The sequence below is a fragment of the Dipodomys ordii genome, unplaced genomic scaffold (genome assembly GCF_000151885.1).
Source record: "Dipodomys ordii isolate 6190 unplaced genomic scaffold, Dord_2.0 Scaffold14, whole genome shotgun sequence".
NCBI classification, from domain to species: domain Eukaryota; kingdom Metazoa; phylum Chordata; class Mammalia; order Rodentia; family Heteromyidae; genus Dipodomys; species Dipodomys ordii.
The window spans coordinates 6,038,732-6,065,319 of NW_012267230.1; the positions used below are offsets into that span (position 1 = coordinate 6,038,732).

General features: G+C 53.7%; 3 protein-coding genes across 4 annotated transcripts; 1 reads left to right on the forward strand and 2 right to left on the reverse strand.

The window, feature by feature from the left end:
- Positions 1-548: 548 nt before the first annotated feature.
- Znf668 (zinc finger protein 668) lies at positions 549-10,753 on the reverse strand. 2 transcript variants are annotated; one of them, XM_013011147.1, is made up of 5 exons: positions 10,673-10,753; positions 6,230-6,422; positions 4,389-4,585; positions 3,469-4,131; positions 549-2,654 (listed from the first exon to the last, which is right to left on the reverse strand). In XM_013011147.1, exons 4-5 carry the CDS (start codon positions 4,113-4,115, stop codon positions 1,445-1,447), a joined length of 1,857 nt encoding a protein of 618 aa, XP_012866601.1. In that variant the 5' UTR covers positions 4,116-4,131; positions 4,389-4,585; positions 6,230-6,422; positions 10,673-10,753; the 3' UTR covers positions 549-1,444. The 2 variants fall into 2 exon arrangements, with proteins under 2 accessions (XP_012866601.1, XP_012866602.1); XM_013011148.1 differs by lacking the exon at positions 4,389-4,585.
- Positions 10,754-11,375: 622 nt separating this feature from the next.
- Znf646 (zinc finger protein 646) lies at positions 11,376-20,167 on the forward strand. Its single transcript, XM_013011519.1, has 3 exons — positions 11,376-11,634; positions 13,414-18,783; positions 20,028-20,167. The coding sequence occupies exons 2-3, from the start codon at positions 13,503-13,505 to the stop codon at positions 20,147-20,149; spliced, it is 5,403 nt and encodes a 1,800-aa protein (XP_012866973.1). The 5' UTR covers positions 11,376-11,634; positions 13,414-13,502; the 3' UTR covers positions 20,150-20,167.
- A 557-nt stretch (positions 20,168-20,724) lies between these two features.
- On the reverse strand, positions 20,725-26,175 carry Prss53 (protease, serine, 53). The gene is made up of 11 exons (XM_013011520.1): positions 26,118-26,175; positions 25,328-25,348; positions 25,062-25,224; positions 24,056-24,321; positions 23,774-23,928; positions 23,432-23,651; positions 22,039-22,189; positions 21,720-21,964; positions 21,486-21,631; positions 21,053-21,269; positions 20,725-20,795 (listed from the first exon to the last, which is right to left on the reverse strand). The coding sequence occupies exons 1-11, from the start codon at positions 26,173-26,175 to the stop codon at positions 20,776-20,778; spliced, it is 1,662 nt and encodes a 553-aa protein (XP_012866974.1). The 3' UTR covers positions 20,725-20,775.
- Between the last annotated feature and the right edge of the window lie 413 nt (positions 26,176-26,588).

The following is a 26,588-nucleotide window of genomic DNA, read 5'->3' on the forward strand; positions in this document are numbered from 1 at the left end:
TTTCTCATGTGTATGTGTGCACACACACATGCTGGTACTGAGGCTTAGACTCAGGATCTGGGGTGTCCCTTGTTTTGTTGCCAAGGCTGGTGCTCTACCACTTGAACCATAGCTCCACTTTCAGCTTTTGGTGGTCAACTGGAGATGAGAATCTCACAGACTTGCCTGCCTAGGATAGCTTTGAATTGTAAACCTTGGATTTCAGCCTCCTGAGTAGTTAGGATTACAGGCATGAGCTATCAATGCCCCAAATTCATCATCAGTGTCTAGCTACTGACAAAACAGCTACACTGGTGAATTTAAAATTTAAAATCACTGATGTGATCACAGAGCTAGAAAAATCACTGTGAACCTCATAGGCAGGTTAAATAGGTACGGAATGATCAGTCTTAGATTTGACCTGCAGCTCAAAGACTTAAAGAAATGGCAAAATAGCTTCCAAACCTGTCATTTTGGTTTCCATGTACTGACCTTAACTAACATCAAAAGCCATGAATAAAAAAAAAAAAAAAAAGACAATCATGTGAAAGCAAAAATCCTGGGATTCTTTTGCTAAGGATGTAAAACATGCATACAAATAAGGAAGAAAAGAAATCTTCTAGAATGGTCGTGAATTTAAGGATCAAACTTTTTTATTCTCCCAGTGCTGGGGATAGAAGTCACATGCTAAGCAAGTCCTGCCACTGGGCTAAATCTCAGTCCTTTTAGTAACAACTTTTTCCATTCATGTCCTCATTACTTCATCATTTTCTTCATATAGGGTTTGCACATTTCTTGTGAGCTTTTTTTCCTTTGTAATTCATGGGTTTCATTGTTGTGCATGGGAGTGTTTTCTTCCTTCAAGTATATTTTCTAGTTTGTCATCGTCATTTACAGGAGGTAAATGCTGAGTCTCCATTAATTATCCATAAAAGGACAGAAGAAGTAGCATTACTCAGTAAAAGGTTTCCATGGTCCAAAGTGTGGACAAAACACATCTAAACAGATCTGTTGGTACAGGATTTAATGCCTTCAATGCATACAACGTGGAACCACCAGGAATTCCCAAGGGCCGAGGGCCTTCTGTGCCGACTTGGCCACGGAATCCTTTGTCCCAAGATATCCCTTAAGATTCCTTGGGAAACCATGCATCTAAAAACCCTTCTAGTTTGCGGTCAGTTCAGGGGTCTCCACTGAACCTTACCCGATGCTCAAACTCCCAACCACTCACCCCAACTAGAACACATTAGAGGACCCGGTGTCGGAGTGGATGCTTTAATGAGGGGTTTTCAGTCCTCACAAGTGGGCCCAGCCTCCAGCATGCCAGCTCTCGGGTGCAGCCAGGTGAGCTAGTTGCTCAAGAATAGGTACCCAGAGTCTAGATCGAGCTGGGGAGATGGGGGTGGGGTGGGGCACAAGGCAGTTGGGGAGACACGCGCTGGGCGCGGATGGGGGGACGGCGGGCTCAGGCTGGCCCCTCTTCAGGCATTCCCAGCAGAGCCACAAGGGGCTCCAGGGGAGCGGGGGTCTCGATGGGCGCGGGGTGCGTGCGTTCGTGCTTGCGCAGGTCACTGGCGCTCAGGAAGGCCTTGGGGCAGTGCGGGCAGGCGTAGGGGCGCACGGAGCTGTGGGTTCGGCTGTGCTTGCGCAGCCCGGCCCTGTCTGAGAAGCTCTTGCCGCACTGGGTGCAGGCGAAGGGCCGGAGCTCCGGGTGCGAGCGCTCGTGGCGCCGCAGCAACGTCAGCGTGGAGAAGGTCTCCTTACACTCGCGACACGCGAACTGCGGGGGCTTCTCGTCCGTCTCCTCGCCGCCCCCCACCTCGCCCGTCTCGCCCATGGGGCCGGGCGCCTCCGCGCCGCCCGCGTTCAGGCACTCCACGTGCTCCACCGTCATGCCCACCACTTGCCACTGCGTGGCCATCACACCGGCCGACTCCGGGGGCAGCCCCAGCAGCCCGGCCGGGGGGTCCCCCAGCGCCGCCCCTGGGGCGGCCGGGCCCTCCACGCCCACCGGCAGGGCCAGCCCCACCACCAGCTCCTGCTGGGGGGCGGCCCCCGCAGCCTCGCTGCTGCTGCTCCGATGGGTCCGCTCGTGCTTCCGCAGGCTGGAGGACACCACGAAGGACTTGCCGCAGGCGTTGCAGTGGAACGGGCGCTCGCCCGAGTGCACGCGGCTGTGCTTGGTGAGGCTGGCGCGCTCGGCGAAGGCGCGCCCGCACTCCTCGCAGCGGAACGGCCGCTGGCCCGAGTGCACCAGCGCGTGCCGCTTGAGGTCCCAGGACGCCACGAAGGTCTTGTCGCACTGCAGGCACTTGAAGGGCCGGTCGCCGGTGTGCACGCGCCGGTGCATGGCCAGGTCGGCCGGCTGCCGGAAGTCCTTGCCGCACTTCTCGCAGCGGTACGGCTTCACGCCCTCGTGCGCGCGCTGGTGGCGCCGGAAGCTGGACGGGTCGGAGAACATGCGGCCGCAGCGCGGGCACAGGAAGGGCTTCTCGCCCGAGTGCGTGCGCTCGTGGCTCTGGTAGGAGCTGAGCTGCGTGAAGCCCTTGCCGCAGGCCGGGCAGCGGTAGGGCTTCTGCGCCGCGTGGATGCGCTGGTGGCACGTGAGCGACGACGAGCGAGAAAAGCTCTTTCCGCACTCAGAGCACAGGAAGGGGCGCTCGCCAGTGTGGGACCTGCGGGGGGCGTGGGGAGCCGGGCGTGAGGGCCACAGACCCTCCCAGGGTCCAGGGCCCTGCTGCCTGTCCGAGCTGTCATTTAGAGACCACCCTGAAAGGTCTCCTAAGAGCCACGGGGAGAAACCCCAGGGCACTCCCGAGGCGGGGGCAGAGGATCGGGGGCCCAGGCCGGCCTGGGATACACAGCGAGATCCCGACTTAAAAAAAAAAAGGAAAAAAAAACCCTGCTGGGCACCGGTGCCTCACTCCTGTAAATCTAACCACTCAGGAGGCTGAGGATAACGGTTCAAAGCCACACTGGACAGGAAAGTCCATGCGACTCATCTCCAATTAGCAAAACGCTGGAAGTAAAGCTGTGGCTCAATGGTAGAACGCTAGCCTTAAGCAAAAAAGCTAAGGGACAGTGCCTGGGCTGAGTTCAGGCTTCGGCCCTCCCACCTGCACCCCCATACACAGTAAAAACCAAAACAAAAAAGCAAACCCCTCTACACATTGAAGACTCGGGTGAGCCAAACCCAACTCACACCCAGACTTCGCCAAAGACGAAGCTGAGATGCCCAACTTTAAATCCTGCTTCTTCCCCAGCTTTCCTTAGAACCTGCGCCCGTCAGACCCCAACTTCTCCCAGGCTCCATCTTTAGTCATCGGCTCCGCCCATTAGATCAACCCCAGTTCTACCAGGGAACCCAGCCCCACCCCCGAGGACCACGCCCACCTCCCCATTGGCTCATTCTGCTGCGCGAGCCTCGACCCCAGTCCCCATTGGCTACCGCCTCCAAGCAGCCTCCAGCCCCCCAGACAGGGCCCTCACCGTTCGTGGTTGCGCAAGTCCTTGAGCTCGGCGTAGGCCTTGCCGCAGCGCTCGCAGCCATAGGGCCGCAGGCCGGCGTGAGTGCGTCGGTGCTTGCGGAACACCGAGGGATCGGCGAAGCTCTTGCCGCAATCTGCACAGGCGTAGGGCCGCTCGCCCGTGTGACCACGCTGGTGGATCTTGAGCTTGGAGAGCGCGCCATAGGCCTTGGGGCAGTGTGCACATCGGAAGGGCAGCTCGCCAGCGTGCGAGGCCAGGTGCACGCGCAGGCACACTGGCTGCATGAAGCGACGCCCACACTCCGGGCACGGAAAGGGTTTCTCGCCTGTGTGGCTGCGCCCATGGCTGCGCAACTCGGGTGCCGTCTTGTAGGCTTTTGGGCACAGCGGACAGGCGTAAGGCCGAGGCTTGGCTGCTGACCCTGACACCTTGTCCCCACCGGCTTCCTCGGCCTTGGGTTCTGTATCAGCCTTTGGCTTCACCTCGGCCACCTCCTCACTGCAGTCTGCAGGTGCATGGGTGGCAGCGTGGCGCGCTGCCCTGGGCGCATTTGGAAATGTCTTGGTACAGGACAAGCACTTATAGCGGCGGCCAGACCGCTTGTAGCCAGGAGCTGGGGCCCGGGCCTCTGCCGCCTCCACCTCCATGGTGGGTGGGGCTTCTCTGCAAGAGAAGCAAAGTCAGGCCACAGCCATGGTCCTTCAAGGCCTGCTTTCTCACCAAAACATCCTATAATCTCATCTGCTCTTCCCACCTGGGACGGCACAAACCACACGACCCTCACATCCTTCCTGCCAACCATCCCTGACTCAAACTCAGGGTTCCCGTTTCCTCTGTGATCTGCTCATTGAGGCTAGGAATGAACCAGGTGAAGGACTGGGGGTAGGGGGTAGTGGGTGCTAAGGTCCCAAAAGATCTACCTGCACTTTGCTCCACAATCTCTGTGAACTTTCAGAGTGTGGAGAAATCCTGTGGCTGTCTCGAATGCCTAGGTTCCTTTAGTCTTGCCATCTTCCTTCTTCAGCTCAGTGTCCAAGGACTATGCCAGGATTCTGTATAAATAGATGTGGTTCTTAACCTGAAGGTTTCCAATCACCCGGGGAAGACAGACCTGGGTCTGGGAGAAGGAGAAGCCAGTTGGCTAAATGTAATTGGCACCATGTGGTACCCCAATATATTCAGGCTGTCTCCCTGTCTGGTTGGTTAACCCTTCAGAGAAGCAACTGTTCACAAAGAATTCTGGCCTTGAACAGCTGTAAGGGACTCCACCCCAGGCAGGAATCCCGGTCCACCCTCTGCTCTGGCATCCCAGTTGTTCTCCTAATCCCAGAACTCTGGTAATGGAGAGATTTATTTGCTCTCAAGGCTGTCAGTAGCCTCTTTCTCAGTCATAATCGATGAATCTGATCTACCAAGGTCTCTTGGGACACCAGCTCTAAGCAGAGGTTTCTACTTTCTGGGCCAGAGCCCAGACACCAGTCACCCAGCTGCTCCAGGGATCACATTTGGGAGGAAATAGGATTAATGGCTGCATTAGTCTTAACACCAGCTCATCCTTCCCCAAGGGGATGAAGGGAAAAGGATTACAGCAGATCCACTTAAGGGAGCTCAGATGCAGCAGCTGGGGGGGGGGGGAGCCAGATGTGCCCAGAGGCTAGACAGCCTCCATTCTACTTTGAGCCCTGGGATAACTTACTAGATCTCAGGAAAATCACTGCTTGTTTATAAGCCAGTTTCCTCATCTGTGTGCCTCAGGGGTTGGCTTCTAACTTACAACACAGATTGAGGAGGAGGACGAAGCTGAGAAAAGAGAGAGAGGCTCAGAGCCCCTTGCTCCTTGCTTTGTTTTATGTGTAACACTTTTATTAGATTTAAGTATGCTCATCCAATTTGTTCTGCCTAGGTATAACACTTTTGTTAAGGCTGTTAAGGCTAGCAGGTCTTTGTGCTAGGAGACAACCTGCAGCTGTCCGTTCTCCAATAGACTCCCAATTTGATATCTCAAAATGTGGCTTCTCTGTGGTCCCTCTCCCCTACACAAGAACTTTCCATGGCTCCCACCACCACACTGTTAGTTTGTCCTGGTTGTTCCCAAATCATGTCCTTCATTTAAGCCCTACTTTCCTCTTTGGATTTTGACTCCAATCACAAACACCTCTGTTCTCATTATATTCAATTGACCACTATACCCTGGGGTATGATGATGAATAAAAAGGCTTGAGCTCTGAGCTGGGCATTGGTGGTTCCGAGTTTGAGATTACACCCGTACCCTAGCTACTCAGGAGCCTCAGATATGAGGGCCATAGTTTGAAGCCACCCTGGAGAGAAGAAATCATAAGACTTTTTTTTTTTTGTTGGTCATGGGGCTTGAACTCTGGGCCTGGGCACTGTCCTTCAGCTCTTCAGCTCAAGGCGAGTGCTCTACCACTTGAGCTACAGCGCCGCTTCTGGTTTTCTGGTGGTTTATTGGAGATAGGAGTCTCACAGTCTTTCCTGCCCGGGCTGGCTTTGAACTGCGATCCTCAGATCTCAGCCTCCTGAGTAGCTAGGATTACAGGCGTGAGCCACCAGCGCCCGGCTGAAATCATAAGACTTTTATCTCAAACTAACCAGCAAAACTGGGAAGTGGAGCTGTGGCTCAAGTGGTAGAGCATCAGTCTTGAGCAAAAGGAAGAAGGAAGAAAAGTGATAGCTCACATCTATTAAGAATATGCCAAATTCCAGACAGTATCCTACACTGTTCATGTGTTAAGTCACTTACCCTTCACGTCAACACCATGAGCAATGTCCTTTTCATTGATAAAGGAACTGAGGTCCAGAAAAACAGGACAGTACCGTGGTTAAGTGCAGAGCCTCTGAAGCCAGAATGCCCAGCTTCAGATCTTGACTCCATTGCTCTCCAGCTGATGTAACCTTGTGAAATTTACTGCATGTCTTAGAACCTGTTTCCTCATCTGAAAAATGGAGAGGTAAAAACAGTACTTAACCTTACAGGATCAGAGGATTGAATGAAATAGAAATAAATACCACCCTCAATTATTTCATTTTCAGACGCAGACCCTTTGCTGATGTGCTACCTTGCCTAATTCATCACTTCTTAAAGTAGGGACTACTGTGCCCATTTTACAGATGAATAAACTGAGGTTTTGAAAGTGATGTTAACTTGCCCACAGTCATGTAGTTATTAACTCATGTAGCTGAGACTTGAATCTAACTGTTTAAATTATTTTAAGTTATGAATCAGCCTCACAATGAACAGAACTCTAAGTTTAGACTTCATCTGTCTTCTCTTATCCTATGGAAATGCTTTGCAATCACAGTCAGTACCCTTCATGTCTCAGAGGACTGGGCTTACTGGTTCTTAGATCTGGCCTCTCTTCTGGCTCTTGCTGGATCTGGGCTTTGATATTCCTATCTATAAAATAGTTACTGGGGGTGGGGAAGAAGTCCAAAACATTCTCCAAGGAAAACTGTACCTTTGGCACCCAGTTCCATACAGGATCAAATAGGTTAGGCCCGTCTACAATCCATTAGAGCCTCACTTCAGTTTACTGATGACTCTTCCAACCCTGGTGAGTTTTGCAAAATCCCTACATCAAAATGATCATCTAGGCAGGACACAGGAATCTGTATTTTATTTTGTTTCTTTATTTATTTTGGGTGCCAATACCAGGGCTTCAAATATTTTCCCTGAAGCTCCATTTTCCATTTTTTGCTGGCTGATTAAAGGCAAGAATCCCATGGACAGTTTCCTGCTCAGGCTGGTTTTAAAGCATGATCATCAGATCTCAGTCAAAGAAGGTAGAATTACAAGTGTGAGCCACCAGCACCTGGTTAAGAATCTGTATTTTAAGCACACTTGCTGCAACCCTTCAACCAACACAAGAACAAAATACATGGAATGTCATTCGTGGTAGAACTTGCCTAACCCTGCTCTTGCTTCCCCTAGCCTCAGAAGCAAAACAAACACATACCCTTAGGTTTGCACACATTCTAGAGAAAGATATAGTTATATTACAACTTTTTTCTTTTTAAGATATGGAGATCAAGATGCCACAAAGTTAAAAAAAAAAAAACACACACAACTGTGCAGAAGGACACAGAGCTAATCAAGGAGCCCAGATTCAAATTCAAGTCATCAAACCTGGAGCTGGACTCTTTCTCTGCCTATTCTTGTTCACGTGAGGATTTTTAAACCAAATCATGACACTGTTCCCAAGAAAAAGACCAGTACTTTTCCCAAGGCTCCAATCCATCTAACTCCTGTCTACCTCACCTTCTAATCCCTCTCCCCTTCATCACCAGACCCCACCCACCAGGCCAGCTTTCCATGATTCCCCCAAGAGCTTTGTATAGCTGTCTCCTGGTTGCCTTTGGGTATCAGGTCCTTGACAACTTCTCAAAGAAGTGGTCAAGAGACCAATTTTCTTTCTCCCTCCCTCCCTCCCTTCCTTCCTGTCTTTCATCAGGGTCTCAACTGTGTGGCTGGCCTGGAACTCTACAGGCTGGTCTCCAACTCTTGATCCTCCTCCTTCTACCTCAAATGCTGGAATTACAGGCATGCATCATCATGCTTGGGTCTGACTCATTCACTTCTTCCTTCCTTTTCTGCAGTGACAGGATAAAAATCAGAGCCTCAAGCACACTAGTCAAGTACTCATCCCTATGAGAGTGACTAACTTTCTTAATGCTATCTGTAACCCTGATATTTACTCTCTAGCCCTTTTTTCCTTTTCCTTTATTTTTTGTACTGGTACTGGGCATAACTCAAGTTTGGCTTTTTTGATGGTTAATAGGAGATCAGAAGCTGGGCGTCGGTGGCTCATGTCTGTAATCCTAGCTACTCAGGAGGCTGAGATCTGAGGATCGTGGTTCCAAGCCAACCTGGGCAGGAAAGTCTGAGACTCCAATTAACCACCAGAAAACTGGAAGTGGTGCTGTGGCTCAAGTATAGAGTGCTTGCCTTGAGCTGAAGAGCTGAGGGACAGCGCTCAGGCCCAGAGTTCAAGCCCCACGACCTTAAAAAAAAAAAAAAGATCAGAGTTTCATAGATTTTCCTGCCTGGGCTGGCTTTGAACTGAGATTTTCATATCTCAGGCTTCCGAGTAGGATTACAGGCATAAACCACCAGCACACAGCTGGTGTCATCTGGATCCCACACTGCTTACTGTGGCCAACTGTCATTCTAAGCATTTTATGTGTACTGCTCAAATTTCTCAAGCTAAGCTCACAACTGCTCAGGAGTTTGTTAAAGACAGTATGTTTTTCCCAAATCCATATATTAAAACCCTAACCCTCACTGTGACATTTTGACACAGAGATTTAGAAAAATTAATGAAGTCATAAGGGTAGAGCCCTAATGCAACAAGAGCAGCATTTTTTAATTTTTATTTTTTGGCTGGTTCTGGGGCTTGAACTCTGGGCCTGGGCACTGTCCCTGAACTCTTTTTGCTCAAGGCTAGCACTCTACCACTTGAGACACCATTTCTGGCTTTTTCTGTGATTAATTGGGGGTAAGAGTGTCACTGGGACTTATTTTCCTGCTGGGGCTGGCATTAACCCCCATCTTCAGATCTAAGCGGCCTGAATAACCAGGATTACAGGTGTGAGCCACACACGGGTTCTCAAAAGAGTAACATTCTTATAAGAAGTAACACCATAGAGAAACAAAGTAATTATAGTATTCAGAGCTTCTGGATCAGACTCTCTATCCTTATTCCCTATTGCTTTGATGGCAGGTTAGATTTCAACTGGTGTGTGTATATGCACTCGTGCCCATATTGGGACTTGAACTCAGGACCTGGGTGCTGTCCCATAGCTTTTTTGCTCAAGGCTGGCACTCAATTCCTGAGCCACAGCTGTACTTCCAGGTTTTTACTGATAGCTTAAGATAAGAATCTGCCAAATTTCCCTGCCCTGCTGGGCTTTGAACCACAATCCTCAGATTTCAGTCTCCTGAGTGTTAGGAGTGAGCCACCAGCGCCCTCAGCAGCTGTTTATTAACTGAATTTCTCATCCCTCAAGCTCACAAAGTCCAAATATGGCCCCAAGATATTCCATTCATTGTTGTAGTGAAGGAGCGTGTTCATCAGGTAAAGAGACTGAATTCCCCAAAAGCCTAGGTTAGGGCCTGTGAGAGGGGGGAACAGAATGGGACTAAAAGGAGACATCTAAGTGTCCCCAATCCTAAACAGACATCACATAAGCCTTGGTAGCCAGAAGGGATCTGATGAGAGTTAGTGGAACTCTAAAGGTGGCTGCTAGTCATATTCTAGGTCTGAGACCTGGTCAGCTCTCTCACAACCTGATCCCAACTCCTTTTTCAGCCTCAGCTTCTGTGGCTGTGTGCCCTCTGGAAAGCAACCTAAGCTCCAGCTACATTCTGAAATTAGCCCACTTCTAAAGGTACTGCCCTTGCTTCCTTTCGCCCACGGGAACACATTTTACATCCTTCCATTACTCCCTTCCCCAAGGATCCACAACGCTCTGAGCCTCAGTTTCCTCATCGGCAAAAAAATTTCGAGGCCCCCGAAATATAAGGGAGTTTGCACGGCCTTTGGGCCTACCAGACAATCCACGGAGGAGCCAAGAGCTATGGAAGCCCAGTGCTCCTCGCTCTCTATGTCGCCAGACAGGCAGTCCCTGTAGGGCAGGGCCTTGGGCTGACTCATTTTTTTTTTGGAATAAACCGTAGGAAAACGTAGCTTTCACAACGTGGCAAGAGTCGAGGGAGATCGCGGGGAGGAACAAATGAATGGACCAAGGACCGCAGGCAGGACAAAGGCCTGCAAGATGGCGTTCTTTAGGACCGCGGGAGGGGCGGTCAGGGCCTCCGCCGGGGAGGGGGCCCACGGTTGCCGGGGACCTGGCTTGTCAGGCCGCGCAAGCAGAAACAAAAGCCCGCAACAAGACGGGCTCTAGGACCCCTGGGCCCGTACCGGGTAAGGCCGGCAGCATCGTCGGCCGACCTCAGGCGTCCGCAGCAGCCGGCCCGCGGGGGGGGGGGGGACAGCCGGCGGGTTCTAGGACCATGCTGGGCCCGTAGCCTTCCCGGGCCGCTCCTCGCCCGCCCCGCCCGCGCAGCTCGCGCCCGGGCCAGCCCAGTCCTCCTACGGCGCCCACAGGGAAACTGAAGCCAGTTTGGATCGCGTCCGCGCCGAGGCTGCCCGAGGCCTTTTGCGACGGGTCGCAGGCGTCTCCTTACCTGATCCGACTCGGGCTGGCTCCGTGGCGCTGGCGTCGGCTTGGCGCACCCACCGAGCCCGGGACGCTGCGGGAAGGGTAGAGGACGGCGCTAGGACCCAGCGGGACGCAGGGAGGGCGGGGCGGGCAGGCCCGAGAACGGAAGTGGCGGGAGCTCCCGCGGCCGCGGACGGAGCGAAAGTTCACGCCTCCGAGCTACGAGGGCAGGGGAACATCTTGCCAGGAGTCTCGGGGTGTCCAAAGGAGGGGAGGCCGGGCTGCACTGACAGCATGTCCACCCGCCCGGCCACCGGAAGTGTCTCCGAGAGCCAGGAGGTGGGAGGTCGGGCCAGACTTAGGTTCTCAAGCTCGGTGGGACCTAAATCCGCTTCCACCTCACAACACTTCCTTTGGCGAAGCCTCACCCATATGTCTTGAGAAGTGTCTTTCAGGGCTCCTCATGAAAAATGTCACCCAAAGGCCGTGGCCGGGACGGCAGGACATTATGATCGTTATTATTATTACTTTTTTCTCCCCCTCTTCGGCGTTTATTCAATAAGCACCGGAAGGACTTGAGCGGCGGCGAGCGGAAGTGTGGCTACGATAGTACGTAGGCAAACCGCCGCGCGCTGACCTGCCTGGGCGGAGCCAGAGCCCGACGCCGGAAGTGTGTCTGCGGACCGCTGTTTGGAGGCGGGACAGGAAGTGTTCGGAGAACGGAAGTTTCTCGGGGAAGCTTTTGCATCTCGGACACTTCCTGTTTCCTAGTAACAATAGGAAGTGTCCGCGAAGCTGCGGGTTGACTCCTGGCTCCCACCAGCTGTACCTTCTTCCCTCTACCTTTCTCCTCCTCCCTTGTCTCTCCCCCACCCCCTTCTCTTTCTCTCCGCTTTCACCTCCCAGGAGCCCTGGCTGAGTGTGCATGTGTGGGAGCCATGAGACCCTTCCCACAGCTACCCGTTAGGGCGCGCGGCTGCAGTTAGGGTAAGGGTCCCAGTGCGCAGGCGCACTCCCGTTCGCGGTCCCCCCCCCCACCCTCCCCTCCCCAACGGACGCGCCCGCGGCGGGAAGGAAAAGGGGCTTGGCCGGTGCGAGGTAGGGGGTCCTGAAGGAAAAAAAAAATTGTCAGAGAGGATGAGTGATGCCAGAGGACTTCGCTGGTGGTTGATTTAGGGAAAGAGACTCTTGGGCGTCAGGAGTTGTCGGAGGTGAGAACAGCGGGGACAGGCTCCGTGAGGAGGTGTAGCAATCCGAGGTCGGATTCGTGTTGGAGTCCCATGGGACCGAAGAGTCAGGGTCGGAAAAGGCCAAGATGGTGTAGAAGGCACGAGGGGCTGCTCCTGGGAAAGGTAGAGCTTTGGTAGGAAGAGTGCCTTTGCCAATTGGGTGAGCTCATGTGGAAACTAGGTGGACCGAGACATTGCAAAGTGGTGAGGGTTTAGGGTCAGACACAGTGACCATCCTTGCCACAGCGCCTGGCGCATGGGAATGCCCAGCGTGAGTTGTTGTCATCAATAGTAAGAGAGGACGTAGAAGAAGGAAGAAAAAACAAAACAAACACGACAACTGGTGGTGATGGGAAGGTAAGGCAGTGTGAATCAGAGAAGGGTAGAGGATTGGAATGAAATTTTGACCTGAAATGGGATGAACTTTCAAGATGGGAGATAGTTTAGGCTCTGGAGAAGTAGGTAAGGGAAGTGACCCAAGGAGTCTTGGGAAGGAGACCTTGTGATACTTGAAAGAACTACAGGTATGAGGGTACAAGCTGGACCTTTCTGTGAAGAGGTCTTACCTCTTCTTGTTTTTAGCTGGAGAATCAGCGCTTCCAGGCTACTGCATATAGCTGAAGGTTAATGAAGGAAGGATTGTATGATCTTACTGGTCATGCCTTCTTTTAAGATAGCACTTTTTCTTTTTCTTTTCTTTTCTTTTTTTTTAGCTACTGGGAGTAGAGGATCAGGGACACTAAGACCTCTAGGTCTAGTCTGAAAACAAAATAGGTCTGTGATCAGAAAGTAGTTTAGATCTAGTCAGACATCAGTGGCGCTCTCACCTAGCAATGCAAGAGGCTGTGATCTGAAAGATTTTGATTTGAGGCTAGCTCAGGCAGAAGAATTCACTAGACTCCATTTCCAAAATATCCAGCAAAACTTAAAGCTGGAATTGTAGCTCAAAATAGTAGCCTAGGAAGTAGTGAGGCCCTGAGTTCAAACCCCAGTGCTGGCCCAGAAAAAAATTTTTTGAAAGGGTCAATTAGATCGCTGTAGACTTTTTCTTTTCTTTCTTTCTTAATTTTTTTTTTCTTTTGTGGGGAGATGACTTAAACCAAGAGGAGCTTCCACATTTGAGGAGTTTGTACTTAGGGAAGTCTTAATGATGCTACTTCCAGATTAATTGATAGTTGGGAGACCTCCCGGTGGCTTTTGGTGAACTTGTTGCTTATATAGTCAAGAGGCAAAGTTAAAGCCAGGTACTGGTGGCTTATGTCTGTAATCCTAGCTACTCAGGAGGCTGAGATCTGAGGATCTCGGTTCAGAGCCAACCCAGCATGAAAGTCCGTGAGACTCTTATCTTCAATAAACCACTCAGAAACCGGAAGTGGTGCTGTGGCTCAAGTGGTAGAGTGCTTGCCTTGAGCTGAAGAGCTGAGGGACAGTGCCTAGGCCCAGAATTCAAGCCCTACAACCGACCAAAAAAAAAAAAGTGGCAAGGTTAATTGAGGCCATCCTTTTGACCACTGCCCCTTCTTCCTCCTCTTCCTAGGCCTTGTCCCCTCCACCAGAGGAAAATGCTGCTGCTACTTGTCTGCTCCTCTTGAACCTCCAGGTTTCTGGTTTCTGTCACATTGCCCCATGGAGGACCCGCCCCGCTCATTCAGCTGCTCTGATTGTCAGCGTCATTTTCCTAGCCTCCCAGAACTCTTGCGACACCGAGAACTGCTCCATCCATCTCCCAATCAGGACAGTGAAGAGGCTGACAGTATTCCTCGGCCCTACCGCTGTCAGCAGTGTGGGCGGGGCTACCGTCACCCAGGGAGTCTGGTCAACCATCGCCGTACCCATGAGACTGGCCTTTTCCCCTGTATCACCTGTGGCAAAGACTTTACCAATCCCATGGCCCTCAAGAGCCACATGAGGACTCATGCTCCTGAGGGCCGCCGCAGACGAAGGCCCCCTCGCCCCAAGGAAGCTACTCCACATCTCCAGAGTGAGACAGTGTCTGGTGACTCTTGGGGCCAGAGACCTGGGCCTGGGGAAGACTGGGAAAACCAGACAAAACATGCTAAAGAAACCCCTGACTGTGAATCTGGGCCTGACCCCAGGGCAGCTCCAGGTACTTGGGAAGATCCACCCACCAGGCAAAGAGAAGGCTGGGAAAGCCAGCCAGATCCTGAGGGGGAAATGGAGGCCTGGGACCCCACCACCAATTCGACTGCCAGAGCCCCACCTCTACCCACCCCAGCCAGCAGCCTCCTTAGCAATTTAGAGCAGTATTTAGCAGAATCAGTAGTGAACTTTACAGGGAGCCAGGAGTCTACTCAGTGCCCTCCTGCTGAGGAGGAGAGGAGATACAAGTGCAATCAGTGTGGTAAAACCTATAAGCATGCCGGGAGCCTCACCAACCACCGCCAGAGCCACACCCTGGGCATCTACCCTTGTGCCATCTGCTTTAAGGAGTTCTCTAACCTCATGGCTCTGAAGAACCATTCCCGACTCCACGCCCAGTATCGGCCTTACCACTGTCCCCACTGTCCCCGTGCCTTCCGGCTTCCCCGGGAGCTGCTGGAACACCAGCAGTCCCATGATGCGGAAAGGCAAGAGGAGCCATGGGGAGAAAAGGGGATGCCCATCACCAATGGACATACAAATGACAGCAGCCGGGACCAGTTGGAGATGCTGAATGGCTCTGGAGAGCTGGAAGATGGAGGTTTGGAGGAATATCGGCCTTTCCGTTGTGGGGACTGTGGCCGAACTTACCGACATGCTGGGAGCCTCATCAACCATCGAAAGAGTCATCAAACGGGTGTGTACCCCTGCTCGGTCTGTTCCAAGCAGTTGTTCAATGCAGCGGCTCTCAAAAACCATGTTCGGGCTCATCACAGACCCCGGCAAGGAGCTGGGGAAGATGGGCAGACATCTGTGCCAGTAGCTGGTGTTAGAGACCTGGGGTCGGATACCAACTGCAAGGAGGAAGAAGTCCCCACCAGTATCCTGGACCATCGCCCCTACAAGTGTGCTGAGTGTGGCCGGGCTTACCGCCACCGGGGAAGCCTAGTGAACCACCGCCACAGCCACCGGACAGGAGAGTACCAGTGCTCCCTCTGTCCCCGCAAGTACCCCAACCTCATGGCCCTGCGCAACCATGTACGAGTACATTGCAAGGCTGCTCGCCAACGTGCAGGCCCAGGGACTGAGGCTGAAGAGCCTCCCGGCTGCACCAACAGGAAGATCCTCCCTGAGCCAGCGGGAACAGAGGCAGCTCCCCACAGGGAGCAGGGACATGTCTGCAAAGATGAAGAGGGGACCCCCAGTGTCTGTGACATGGAGAGCCTCGAATATCACTGTGTGACTCCCAGGGCAGAGGAAGGGGAGAATAGCAGGACAGAGACCACCGCATCTTCACCTCGGACATTCGCTTGCCGAGATTGTGGAAAGAGCTACCGCCACTCGGGCAGCCTTATCAACCACAGACAGACCCACCAGATAGGGGACTTCAGTTGTGGGGCCTGTGCCAAGCACTTCCACACCATGGCTGCCATGAAGAGCCACTTGCGACGCCATAGCCGGCGACAGAGCCGGCGGCATCAGAAGCAGGCTAGCAGTGCTGGCGGAGGAGAGGCCAAACTCCCACCAGCAGAACTACCAGCAGGAACCTGGGCCCAGGAATTGGAGGACAGTGAGGGCCTGGACCCTTCCCAAGAGCCTTTGGAGGATAGTCCTTGTGTGACTGAAGACAACACAGAAAGTGACAGGGACTGTTTCCAGGCTGAATTGGAAAACAATAAATGTGAGCTTGAGAGGGATGAGGCCTGTTTCCAGGGTGATGAAGAAAGCAGAGGCCCTGAGGAAGGGCTGGAAAGGAAGAAAGCCTGTTTCCTTGACAACTTGGGCATTCCAGTTGATGAGGAAGGCAGTGGAACTGACTTTTGTGATGGCCTCACTGGGTTGGCCGAAGACCATAAACCTTCCACTAACCAGACCAACTCGTCTTCCCAACCCATAGAGACTGACCTCGACTGGCAGGTTGAGGTTGCTCATACGTGTTCTGACTGTGGGCATTCCTTCCCCCATGCCACTGGGCTGCTCAACCACCGGCCCTGCCACCCACCAGGCATCTATCAGTGTTCCCTCTGCCCAAAGGAATTTGATTCTCTGCCTGCCCTTCGCAATCACTTCCAGAACCATGGCCCTGGGGAGGCAGCCTCGGCCCAGCCATTCCTTTGCTCCCTGTGTGGTATGATCTTTCCTGGGCGGGCGGGCTACAGGCTTCACCAGCGCCAGGTTCACAATGCTTCTGGCATGACGGAGGGCTCAGAGGAAGAAGGGGAAGAAGGAGCAGCAGAGACAGCTTCTACGCACAGCCCTCTGCTACAGCTCTCAGAAGCAGAGCTGCTGAACCAGCTGCAACGGGAGGTGGAGGCGCTGGGCGGCACAGGTTATGGACACATTTGTGGCTGCTGTGGTCAGACCTACGATGACCTGAGGAGCCTAGAGCGTCACCATCAAAGCCAGAGTTCTGAGACTCCCTCAGACAAGGATCCCAGCCACATGGGAGCGATTGACGATGCCACAGAGATGGTTGCAGGCATTATCTCCGAGGGCACCTCTGTCTCCGGAGAAGATGGAGACACCAAGTCTGAAGAGGGAATAGATGACACCGTTGCAGACAGCCTTTGCATGCAGGTGGATGAAAGTTTTCTGCAAGCCCAGCCCCGCCCCTTCCGCTGCAATCAGTGTGGCAAGACCTATCGCCATGGGGGTAGCCTGGTCAACCACCGCAAGATCCACCAGACTGGAGACTTTGTCTGTCCCGTCTGCTCCCGCTGCTACCCCAACCTGGCTGCCTACCGCAATCACCTGCGGAACCACCCTCGCTGTAAAGGCTCTGAACCCCAGGTGGGGCCCATCCCAGAGGCGGAAGGTGGCAGTGAACCCCAGAACATGGCAGAAGAGGGACTAGAGCAGGCAGAAGAGGGACAGCCCCTGGAAGAACTGAAAGTGGAGTCCCCGGAGGAGGTGGCCATGGTGAAGGAAGAGGCATGGGAGGAGACCACGGTGAAAGGGGAGGAGATGGAGTTGAGGCTGGAGACGGCAGAGAAGGGCTGTCAGACGGAGACCAGCTCTGAGCGGCCCTTCAGCTGTGAAGTGTGTGGTCGCTCATACAAGCATGCTGGCAGCCTCATCAATCACCGGCAGAGCCACCAGACCGGCCACTTTGGCTGCCAGGCCTGCTCTAAAGGTTTTTCAAACCTCATGTCTCTTAAGAACCACCGGCGCATCCACGCAGACCCTCGGCGTTTCCGCTGCAGCGAATGTGGGAAAGCCTTTCGCCTGCGGAAGCAGCTGGCCAGCCACCAGCGGGTCCACACTGAGCGGCATGGGGCTGGCACCACGCGGAAGCTGACCCGGGAAGATCGGCCCTTCCGGTGTGGGCAGTGTGGGCGGACCTATCGCCATGCCGGCAGCCTCCTCAATCACCGGCGAAGCCACGAGACAGGCCAGTACAGCTGCCCTTCCTGCCCCAAGACCTATTCCAACCGCATGGCCCTGAAGGACCACCAGAGGCTGCACTCAGAGAGTCGGCGGCGGCGTGCTGCACGGTCGCGGCGGACAGCCATGCGCTGTGCCCTTTGTGGCTGCAGCTTTTCTGGCCGGGGATCTCTTGAACGGCACCTGCGGGAGCATGAGGAGACCAGAAAGCTGGCTAGTGATCAGGGCGGTGCCAGTGGCACAGAGGACAGTGAAGGGAACTTGACTGGTGTACAGGGACTAGAGGGCAGATCAGGTGGTCCTGAGTCAGTCTCACAACTGGAGGAGGGAGCCAGGAATCCAGGAGGGCACAGTCTGAGCCCCAGTAGGGAAGCTATCTCAGAAGCCCCAGAGCCACTGTCGTGGGGTGTGGAAAAGGCAGATGAGTGGCAAGGAGAGAGGGGGCTAGAGAAGCCCAGGGAAGGTTGTGTTCCTCAGGGTCGTGTATTAACCACGCCAGAAGGCAAGTCAGGGGAGAGCATCCCCAGTCATCTTTGCCACTTTGCTGACACCCAGTCCAATGGACCTAGTGTGAGTTATGTGGAAAGCTGGGACAATGGAGACAGCGGCTCTCAGCTCCAGCCGGAGAGCCAGTCTTATTCCTGCAGCCAGTGTGGCAAGACCTATTTACAGCCAGAAGGCCTCTCGAACCACCACACCCACAAAACAGACCACCACTATTGCCTACTCTGTTCCAAGGAGATCTTAAATCCCATGGCCACTAAGAGCTATAGCCACAACCATATAGCTGCCCAGACTTTTGCCTGCCCTGACTGTGGTAAGACCTTTCAGGCCCACCATGAACTGGCCACACACCTGCAGGTTCATTCCAGGAACCACAGTCAGGTGCCAAGTCAGACAGAGGAGGCCAGAAGCGCCCAAGCTGGAACTGTTGAAGACAGGGTGGTTCTCCCTGGTCCGGAAAAAGCTCAAGAGGCCCCAGCAGACTCTCCCAAAGCCCCAGGAGAGAATGGTGAGCCAGCTAGTGAAGGACAAGGAGTAAGTTCTATGGCAGCTGAAGACAAGGAGCGGCCCTTCCGCTGTGCCCAGTGTGGGCGTTCCTACCGCCATGCTGGCAGCCTGCTGAACCACCAGAAGGCCCACACTACTGGACTCTATCCCTGCTCCCTGTGCCCCAAACTTCTCCCCAATCTGCTCTCTCTCAAGAATCATGGCAGGACTCACACGGACCCCAAGCGCCACCGCTGCAGTACCTGTGGCAAAGCCTTCCGGACAGCTGCCCGGCTGGAGGGCCATGGACGGGTCCATGCACCCCGGGAGGGGCCTTTCACTTGCCCTCACTGTCCCCGCCACTTCCGCCGCCGAATCAGCTTTCTGCAGCACCAGCAGCAGCACCAGGAGGAGTGGCCAGTGGCCAGCTCTGGTATGGGGTCCTGACTGGGCTGGGCAGAGGATTGAAGGGTCCCAGAAGGAGGTGGGCACACAATGGAGGGTAAGATCAGCTCCAAGGTGGAGAGGAGAGAGTCATACAGATTCAGAGAGGGGGACTAAACAAAACTAGGCAGTGCTGCCTTTGGAGCAGCTGAGCTTTGAACCCCCAGATCAGGTAATTAGCCTTATGCACTGGGCAAGGACAGAGATAGATGTCCATCCAGAGAGGAATGGGCCCTATGCCTTAGTGTGGGGGGAAGGGTAGCTGGGTACCACTCTGCTACCACATGTGGAAACCCTCCTGATTGAGCTAATAAAGTAGTGATTTCCAGAGGAAAGAGGGGAAGCCATTGATTTTTGTCTAGGTTCTGTTCCCTAGGATAGGCAGGGAGTCAGAGTGAGGCCTGGAGGGCAGTAACTGAAAGGCTCACCATTCCGGGGCTGTGTCATACAGCTTAGTGGTGGGGAGGAGGCCTGAAAAGTTCGGGGAGAGTTGAGGCCTGGGACTTCAGTGACCTTGGCTGATTGGACTGCCACATGGCTTCACTGTCGGCCATGGAAACTGGCCCTCTTTCCCATCAGTTTATCTCTCGTCCTCTTCTTTTCTTGGAAATGAGATTTCTGGTCCTTTTCTGTGAACATTGATTGCCTCACATCACTTTTTCTTCCCTTTAGTCAAGCCTTTTCCTGTCTCTCTGCGGCAGATCTCTTTTTAGGATCCAACCAAACCACCATTTCCACCAGCAAAACCTCCCTGCCATCCTTTAACTGGAGGACTGAGTCATAGATAATTGTTTCTTTGAAGCCAGGCCAAGCTGTGGCAACAGCAGTCATTAGCACTTATCTCTCATCCTGTATCAGAGGGGATCTCCATGTAGTCTAGCCTCCACCCAGCCTACTGAAGGATGAGGCTGGAGAGGCGTGGGAGCCTGGAGAAGACCCATTCAGTCTGGTGGCTTCCATGGTCCCTCAGATGGTAGACCCTTGACCAGACATGCTGGGGGATAGTGGGTGGATGTTCTGTAGGAGCTGAGGACATGGTTCAGGATAAAAATGTCTTATGACTTGAAGGGAATGAGTGAGGAGCCAGTTAACCAGGACTGGGGAGATAATTGGAAGTTCCAGGATTCCTGCCTTGTGGGCCTCTGGGGTCATGTGGGGAATGACCTCTGGGAGGGGGCGGGGGCTGGGGAGGCATGGGCTCCACCTAGTCAGCAACTTCCTCTTTCTCCCCAGGAGCCCCAGTGACACCAGCAGCAGGTAGAGGAGGCTTGTCACTGCCCCCTCCAGCCACCCCTTCAGCCCCACTCCTGGACCCTTCACCCCAGTGGCCTGCAGACCTCAGCTTCTCCCTCTGAACTTGAAGTCTCCAAAGAACAAACCGTTGGAGAGGGGCATGTGGGCAGGGAGGGGCTTGATCTCATGTTTCACTCAGGACTCTCTTGGCCATCCCCATCTCTCCTCTCCCAGGGAAGAGGGTGGGATGTGTTTTCATGTCACTTTTCTTGAAGGACCTCCTTCCCCAGCCTTGGTCACCATGCTCTTGCCCAGGGCTAGGCTCTGGCCAAGATGTCAGGCCCACCCTCACCAGCCAAATTCCAACAGCAGGGAGAGGCAGATTCAGAGAATGCCATGGGTGGGAAAGCTGCCTGTGGAAGGGGAGCCTTTTGCTACAGTTTGTAACTTATTTTCTAAAGTCTATTTTGTAACAATTTATTTAAGTTTAAAAAAAAAAAAAGGAAAATTGCTCCCCACCCCCATAAAAAAAAAAAAGAAACTTTTGAAAAAGCTGGCTGGTGTGATTTTTATGCAAGGGGAACAGGCTAGGGGGGGATGGGAAAGCTGCAGGGCTGAGGGGGGGGGCACCTCACAGGTGGCACCCTGTCCTGCAGGATCTAGAGTAGGTACGTCTGGGCCTGCCCCGGAGCCCAGATGCCCAGGGAAGGGGGAGGGTGCAGCAGTAACATTTTTCTCCAGTCACCTGTCAACATCTGGCTGGCTGGCCTGTTAAAGAGAGGAAGGAAGGGTGGGGGGACTGGCCTGGTCCTTGAAGCTTTGTTCGCTCCCTTGAAGGAATAGGGTCTGTCTGGGCCCCATGGACCATGAGAATACTGAGGCTGAAAGAGGGGGTGACATCATGTCCTTGGAATCCCCATGGGTCTGTCCACCACTCACCCCCGCAGGGCAGCTAGAAGTGGTTTAGCACTGTGTATTCCCTGGATGGACTGGGAGGTTCCTGAGGGAAGCCCCAGAACACATACTTGAGTTAGCCATGCAGCTTCCGGCCTCAACCACAGGCTCTGGCGGCTCAGCGAAGTAGACATGCCAGTCCAAACTGCTGACCCAGTCCTCGTAGGCAGGCAGGGCAGCAAAGACCGCAGGCCTTGCAGGCCCTTGGCAGGAGTCTCCAAAACTGTGTAGCCCAGCCAGGAACCAGGTGCCCCTCACCTCGTGTACTAGCGGTGCCCCAGACAGGCCCTGGCAGTTCAGATGACACTCAGTAACTCTCCCCCCTTGGCAGCAAGAGGGCCGAGGGGGCAGGAGATGAATGCTTTGGCAGTTTGGGGGCTAGTTGGCAGCAAAGATTGACTTCGGGTGAGGGCTAGAGGCCAAACCTGGCAAATCTGCTCATGAACTGCAGGGTGAGAGAAGGTCAGGAGCCTGTTGGGTAAGGTTTGAGGTCCTGGGACTCACCTCACAGTGGGGCCGCTCCCCCACAACACTGGTACACACCATCCCTGGCAGGATGGGGATGCCATCGCTCCCAGGGGCCGCATGCAGCCGACCACAGGCCCTTGGCCCCAAGACGGTCACAGGAACTGTCTGAGGGTAACCGATGCCTATAGGACAGGGAAAACAACCAAATCCAGCTGCTCCAGCAGCCTTTAAGCTCAATGAACAATCGCTGGTGGGCTTGATCCTACATACCTGCTCCTTGGCGAGCCAGCCCCAGGACCCAGCCACGTTCCCCGTCAGGCAGGTGATGGTCAGCGTAGGGCAAGCAAAGGGGCCGCAGGGTGGGACCCAGTGTCACGGGCTGAGCCAGCAGCAGTAGGGCTACATCATAGCCCCCTTCTGGGTGAGTATAGGCCCCATGCAGGATGAGTTGCTTCAGACTCCACTCCTCTGATCCAGTCCCCAGCCCTACACTCCATTCCTCTAGGGTCTGGCGCCTGTGCAGAGGCAGCATTGACAGCACTGGGTAACAGGGCTGGGGCTAGGGGCACAAAGGGGAAAGAGGGCTCACCCAATGAAGCAGTGGGCAGCTGTCAGCACCGCCTCCTCTGACACCAAGGCTCCGCCACAGGCCAGCTGCCCCTGGTGCTTCAGCCTGGCATCCCAAGGCCACACGGAGGGAGCTCCTGCCTGGGGACCTTCTGTCTTTAAGGATCCACAGGCTGAAACAGATGAATTCATCATCTGACAAAGGGCTTTAAGCAGGCCTAGCACACAGTGTTTACTTCCTATGGACCAATCAAATTCAGTATCCTTTTATTAAGGTTGCCTTTTGCTGGGAGCTGGTGGCTCACGCCTGTCATCCTAGCTAATCAGGAGGCTGAGATCTGAGGATCACAGTTCAAAGCCAACCCAGGCGGGCAAGTCCATGAGACTCATCTCCAATGAACCACCAGAAAACCAGAAGTAGCACTGTGGCTCAAAGTGGTAGAGCCGAGTCTCAAGCAAAAGAGCTCAGGGCCCTGAGTTCAAGTCCCATGACCACCAAAAAAACAAGTCGCCTTTTGTTATCTTCATTAACAAAGCTAACCAGAAGTTCCAGGAGGGTTAAATGGTTTTCTGCTTCTGTAACCAAAAGAAAATAGCTAATCTGGGATTCAAAAGCCAGGACCCAAGCTTTTAGCCCTGGTGGTCTGACTGTACAGCTTCCTTGGCCCTGTTCCACTTCCCTGCCCCACCTGTCTGTACCCCTCTAGGCCTGGACTGGCTGTAGAAGTCCTTACTAATAATTGCTTTTCTGAAAGTCAAGACACAACTTCCTTCTGAGGAATTACTTTGCATGTAGTTTGCATGTCAATCATGTAAAGCAGGATCTGAGAGGAAGCCCTGTCTCATCTCTAGATTCCTGCCCAGAAACATGCAGCTTTCCCCCAAAATCCTCAGCTAGATTTCAGAAACAGAGAGCTCATTCCTTTCCTACACCCCAAACCCATAAAACTCGAAAGCACCTATATCTCCCAGCCCTTGTGGGGTTGTCACTATCCTAGGGACCAAACAGAGCCTTAAAAGGCCACTAGTGTTTTGGTTTTGTTGTTGTTTTGGGTTTTGTTTGTTTTTTTTGGTCAGTCATGGGGCCTGAACTCTGGGCCTGGGCGCTGTCCCTCAGCAATTCAGCTCAAAGCGAGCGCTCTACCACTTGAGCCACAGCACCACTTCCAGCTTTTTCTGCTTATGTGGTGCTGAGGAATCAAACCCAGGCCCTCATGCATGCAAGGCAAGCGCTCTACCACTGAGCCACCTTCCCAGCCCCCTAGTTAGCTTATTATTAATTATTATTATTAGTTATTATTTTAATGGGCTTACTGTCTGAGCCATTTCACTGCGGCTCCTACCCATTGCCTAGAAGTCATGTAGATCTGAGTGTGTCCCCATCATCCCGCTCTCAAGAACCCTAGTGCTCCTACCTACACAGCTGTCCTCATCGCTGGTCATCCGGGTCTCCGGGGCCTGGGTCAGGAAAGCTGCCCCCTGGGCTCGGGCCTGCAGCCAGGAGCTGTGAGCAGCTATGTCCGTCAGCAGCACAGGAGTGTCCTCCTGGGCACATCTTGATGCAAAGCTTATGATCCCAACCTGAACCCAGCGTCCATTGGGCTCCTGGCACAGGACAGGGCCCCCGGAATCTCCCTGGAGCCAGGCAAGGGAGTCTAAGACAGATGCCCTCTGACTATAGCTCCCTGATTCTTCTCAGTGGCTGAGCCCCCATCCCAAGGCAAAGCCCTCCCCTCTCCCTTTCCTCCCAATCAGACCTGACAGGGTCCCAGCACCCCAGGTTGGGCACCCCCACATAGCATCCCTGGCCGAGCAGGGCTAGCCAGCAGCCGCTGGTGTAGCCGGTTGTAGAGACAGTTACATGTGGGGCGGCTGATGAGCCGCAGACGCAGATTCCGTAGTTTCCTGGGAGCTAACAAAAGAGATGGGGACTGAGGCTAGAGTCTAGACTTATAGCAGCAAAGGAAGGCAGGGCTAGGACAGTTGGAGCTCGAACTATGGCCTTAGGCAAGCGCAGTGCCTCTTGGGATTGCACTTACCATTGCTGGTGTCTTGATCCCACCCAGTAGCCCAGCAAGATGCTCCAAAGGGGAAGTGGTGGGCAGGCTGGGGCAAGCAGAGGGGTATGCGGGCTACAGGATGGGCGAGCAGGAGCAGAGCCAGGTCCGAGCCTTGGCTGTAGTGGTTATAAGCCTGGGGTAACTGTAAGGCAGCCACCCCTATCTCCTCAGCCCCTGGGCTCAGCCCCTCGCGCTGCAGAGAGCCCAGGACCACAGACCAGGAGTTCAGTTCTGTCGCTGCCTCCCTGGAATAGAAGGGCTGAGTGTCTGGGAAGCACAGGTAGGTAGAAGATGTGCAGATGTCAGTTCGTGGCTTTAAGCCCAGCTTTCCCCTGTTTCTTCGAACTTCAGCTTACTCATTCAGGACCATGAGAGGTTATTGTTACAATTAAACTTGAGACAAATTCTCAGTATATATATAGTATATGTGTGTGTGTGTTGGCCCTGTGGCTTGAACTTGGGGCCTGGCTGTTGATCTTGAGTTTTTTTACTCAAGGCTTGATCTACTTCTGGCTTTTTGCTGGTTAGTTGGAGGTAAGAGTCTCACAGACTTTCCTGCTTGAGCTGGCTTTGAATTACAATCCTCAGATCTCTCCCTCCTGACCAGCTAGGGTTACAGGTGTGAGCAACAGTGCCCAGAAAATGTTTGTTTTGTCGGTTGTGGAGTTTAAACTCAAGGCCTGGGCACTGTCCTTGAGCCTCTGTGCTCAAGACTAGCGCTCTACCACTTGAGCCACAGAGCCACTTCTGGTTTTTGAGTAGTTAATTGAAGAGAAGAGTCTCATGGGGAGTTTTCTGCCTGGGCTGGTTTCAAACCTCCATCCTCAGATCTCAGTCTCCTGAGTAGCTAGGATTATAAGTGTGAGCCATTGGTGCCTGGCAAATGGTACCTTTTTAACCTAGGGACTGGAAGCAGTCTTCTGGGACTTAGGGACAAATCCACCCATACAGGCTGAGACCCTGACCGATTGCAGCCATGACTCACTTTTCAAAGCAGTGGGCAGCAGTGAGGACCCAGGTTTCTGCCACCAAGGAGCCGCTACAGATGTGGATTCCCTGCTTTCTCACACTGGCCTGCCAGGGCCATTCGCCAGGCACTGTGTTGCCTTCCTGAGGCTCAGGGGGCCCAGGACCACGCTGCCCACAGACTACGGAGAGAGGTGTCATGTTGACAGCGGACCCCCCGCATCTCCCCACACCCTGACTCAACCTGGACCCAAGTAAGGCAGGCCCAGCATCCCCAGATCTTACCACGCTGGGCTGCTTGAAGACCTGAGAAGAGAGAGAAAGACTTAGGTGAGGTTCAGGAGCCCTGAGCTGCTGGGCACAGGCTTGGTAGAGGGGATGGGTTGATCCTTGCCTGTAACTGGCTACCTCACCAGTCCCTCCCAGAATGAAAATATTTATATGAGTTCGAGCAAGAGCTTTTATTGGAACTCATTCAGAGTGCACGCTCAGTAATTAGTTCTCCTCCCTGAACTGTGCTCAGCACTCTTTGGTCTAGGATACAGCTTGGGCCCTGGCCAGCCTTCCTCCAGGCTTCTGAACCCCTAACTGCTGCCCCCACTGCTGACTCAGGGAGGCCGCTTGTGTATGTGGAGAGCATTATTTTAATTGTCCTTTCAACCATGGAGGACTAAAGGATTAGAGGACTGCGTCATGTCCAAGGAGGGGAGGTCCCAAGAGGTGAGACTCACCCCACCCCTGAGGAAACAGTTCAGACTCCCCAGCTTCCCAAAGGCTGCCAGTGAGCTGACCAAAGGGTCTGGACCTTCCCTCTTCCCTGAGTACAGATCCACCGATCATTAGAGTGAGGGAGCGAAGAGTTGGGAAAGAGGAAAGAGAGACCCAGGCCAATGAGGCCCAGAACTTTCCTGAGGTCACTGGGGGTAACACACACACACACACAGTCCCCACACACAGCCAACACCCAACATGATCCACAGACAGACAGACCTACATACCAAGTTATAGGAGGGCCAAGAGCAGCCGTGAACTCTAGCGCTCCACTCTGCCTCCCTCCCACACACGGGTCCCTTACCTTCTATGAGGACCACAGCTCCCAGGATCAGCAGCCCTGGTCCCCAGCTCTGCTTCATGTTGCTCCTGGCCACTCTGCCACTTGTGTTCTTGTTCTCAAGAGGCCACCCACCTGGGTCTCCTTGGCTCCACCCCCGCTCCACCCCCAGCCTAGGAGTCACAGGTGTCACTGCTTCCCCTAGGCTAGAAGGGAGCCAAGCAGCTCTTAGCATCTGGGCTGTGGTTACATGACCCTGGACTGGCCACCACCCCTCTCTCGGCCTCCACAAGGGTCAGCATGCCATAGTTTGAATCTTACTATGTAAGTGACCTTGGACAGTTAACCTGTCTGTGCCTGGTCTTAGAAACTCAGAATGACTGCATGTAAAAATGCTTAGATGAGGGCTGGGAAGGTGGCTCAGTGGTAGAGCGCTTGCCTTGCATGCATGAGGCCCTGGGTTTGATTCCTCAGCACCACATAAGCAGAAAAAAA